Genomic DNA, 2,410 nt, shown 5'->3' on the forward strand with positions numbered 1-2,410 from the left:
ATCTAAAAATCAAGTGAATAAAAAATCTGATGAACAGAATAAACTGGTGAATATAATAGATCAGGGGCATAGAAAGGAAGTGGACTGACAATTCTTGGGGGGAAAGGGGTGTGTGGGGTGCGGGAAGAGACTGGACAAAAATCGTACACCTATGGATGAGGACAGTGTGGGGGAGGGGGTTAAGGGCATAGGGTGGGGTGGGAACCAGGTGGAGGGGAGCTATGGGGGAGGGGGGGAGAGGAACAACTGTAATAATCTGAACAATAAAGATTTATTTAAAAAAAGAGTGATATTAATTCTGGATTTATGAGGGAGATTTTACTCTCTAAGGTTAAGGCCCAGAATTGTTCACTTGCAGAGTCCATATTCTTTTTACTCAAATCTTGAGAATTAAGTAAAAACACTTTAATTAGAGAAACTATTACTTAGGAATTATCAACATCCAAATATTAGTTAGGAATTACCATAATCTAACCAATGAAATCAATTTATACAAGTTAACGTACCCTTGGGAGCTGTTCTTTGACCATAGTTATATAGAAGCTCTCCTTCAGAGATGTGTCTTTCAGGTTCAGTGCTCAAGGTGCTCTCCATTGTTGAGGTATCAGAACTTGGCATTTGTACGGGGGATGGGGCCTTGGTGCCAGCAGGAAGTGGCATCACAGGAACTGGCTTCGGAGGAACAGGTTGAGCAGGGAAATCCATACTCTGAGGTTCCTCCTCTTTGGCCACAGACATTACACTAAGAAGAAAAAGACATATTTTGAACCTATTAGGTCACTGAAGACCTATATTAATTTCGATATTCAAAATAAGATACAAAGACTATAACCTGCACTATTATAATTAACAAGATATATTTTTCCAAGATTGTTTTCATGCTCTAACCATAGACCATCTTGAAAGTTCTACCATCCACAAAATAAATCTACATAGGGATATATGGTACTATCAAGTCAACTTAGCCTGGTAAATATTCATAATGGGAAAAAAATAATTTTCTATTTTATTAACAATATGATTGAAATCTTTATTTCAGTGTCTCCAAAAAATGTTTTTTTTTAAAAAAAGAAACAAAGGTATAAATTTGGTAAAAATTTTGAAAACTTAAAATTTATGACATTTCTATCTACAATAATAAAAGCATAATATGCTAATTAAACCAGACAGCCGAAAGATCTTCTGGACGAAGCCAGGGCTGCAAGAGCCAAGCGAAAGATCTTCTGGACGAAGCCGGGGCTGCGAGAGCCAAGCCCCTTGCACGAATTTCGTGCACCAGGCCTCTAGTTAAAGTATTAAGTATAAAGTAGCTTGTGATTTATAAAACTTCACTTATCATTTCTGATGTTTTCAATGGGTCACATAAGTCAATTACAGAGGAAATGTACAGTTTCTAGAAGTGAATATGTTATCTTTACATAGCTCTCGGGTGAAGTTCTTCATGAGGAGAGTTAGGATTCTCTTCTTCCAATGGCAGGGCGCCATCACCCCATGGCTTGGGAAGCTCTGGGCTTGACATCTTCAATTTATCAATGGAAATCTCTGACAAAGTTGGGGTAAGAGCAGCTGCAGGAGGAGGTGTAGTAGCAGGGGTAACTGTTGGAGTATTAACAAGTGTGGCAGCAGGCATGTCATTTCCTGAAGATTTTTTTAAAAAAGAAAGAAAAAAGATAAAACTACTCCATACGAAGGCAAGATATATTGTTTCAGAAATCCCATAACATGACAATAGCTACTAATGGAAAATTTCCCAAATTAATTTAGTAAAGTATAAGAAAATAACCTTGAAAAGACATCACTTTTAACACTACCATGAACTTATAGTAGTGTAAGTGTTTATTAGATTAAATATTTTTAAAAGTGGCAACCAATTGATTAGTTTACATGCAAGGAAAAATGATTTACTAACACCTAGTAAACAACATGCATCTGTATACTAATCTATGAAACAAACGAACCATGGAATTTTATTTCATAGTTACTAATTAAAACTGAACTATAGAAATAAGGTGTGTACCTTTTCCGGCAAATATTTCTTTCACAGGAGAAGCTGTATCGTGATCTGAATCACAGGGAGAAGAATCCGGAGTTTTCACCAACACGTGCTCCGTAGGAGGTGAAGGTGAATGAGGAGGAGTTGGCTGTGGGGTGGCCACTGGGGTACACACTCTTGCCTAAAATAAATTAACAAAATAAGATAAATGGTGCTTATAATCACCCCAGCAAAGGTAATTTAAAACAATAAAATGAGCTTATTCAGAGATTACACACATTTTAAATGGATGCGGGGGGCGGGGAGGAGAAACCTAAATACCCTGGTTCTTGAACATCTAAGCCAGTGGTCCTCAACCTTCCTCATGCCGCGACCCTTTAATACAGTTCCTCATGTTGTGGTGACCCCCAATTTCAT

General features: G+C 37.6%; 1 protein-coding gene across 10 annotated transcripts in view; it reads right to left on the bottom strand.

Moving 5' to 3' along the window:
- The window catches only part of KIAA0586 (KIAA0586 ortholog), a 106,292-nt gene that overhangs the window by 60,131 nt on the left and 43,751 nt on the right, over nucleotides 1-2,410 (bottom strand). For all 10 annotated transcript variants that reach the window (XM_015566482.1, XM_015566484.1, XM_015566480.1 and 7 more), the window contains 3 exons: nucleotides 2,018-2,174; nucleotides 1,419-1,638; nucleotides 507-742 (listed from right to left, as the gene is read on the bottom strand). In XM_015566482.1, coding sequence (XP_015421968.1) covers nucleotides 507-742; nucleotides 1,419-1,638; nucleotides 2,018-2,174 — 613 coding nt within the window. The remainder of the gene's footprint in view (nucleotides 1-506; nucleotides 743-1,418; nucleotides 1,639-2,017; nucleotides 2,175-2,410) is intronic.

The sequence above is a fragment of the Myotis davidii genome, unplaced genomic scaffold, assembly GCF_000327345.1.
Source record: "Myotis davidii unplaced genomic scaffold, ASM32734v1 scaffold281, whole genome shotgun sequence".
In the NCBI taxonomy this organism is placed as follows: domain Eukaryota; kingdom Metazoa; phylum Chordata; class Mammalia; order Chiroptera; family Vespertilionidae; genus Myotis; species Myotis davidii.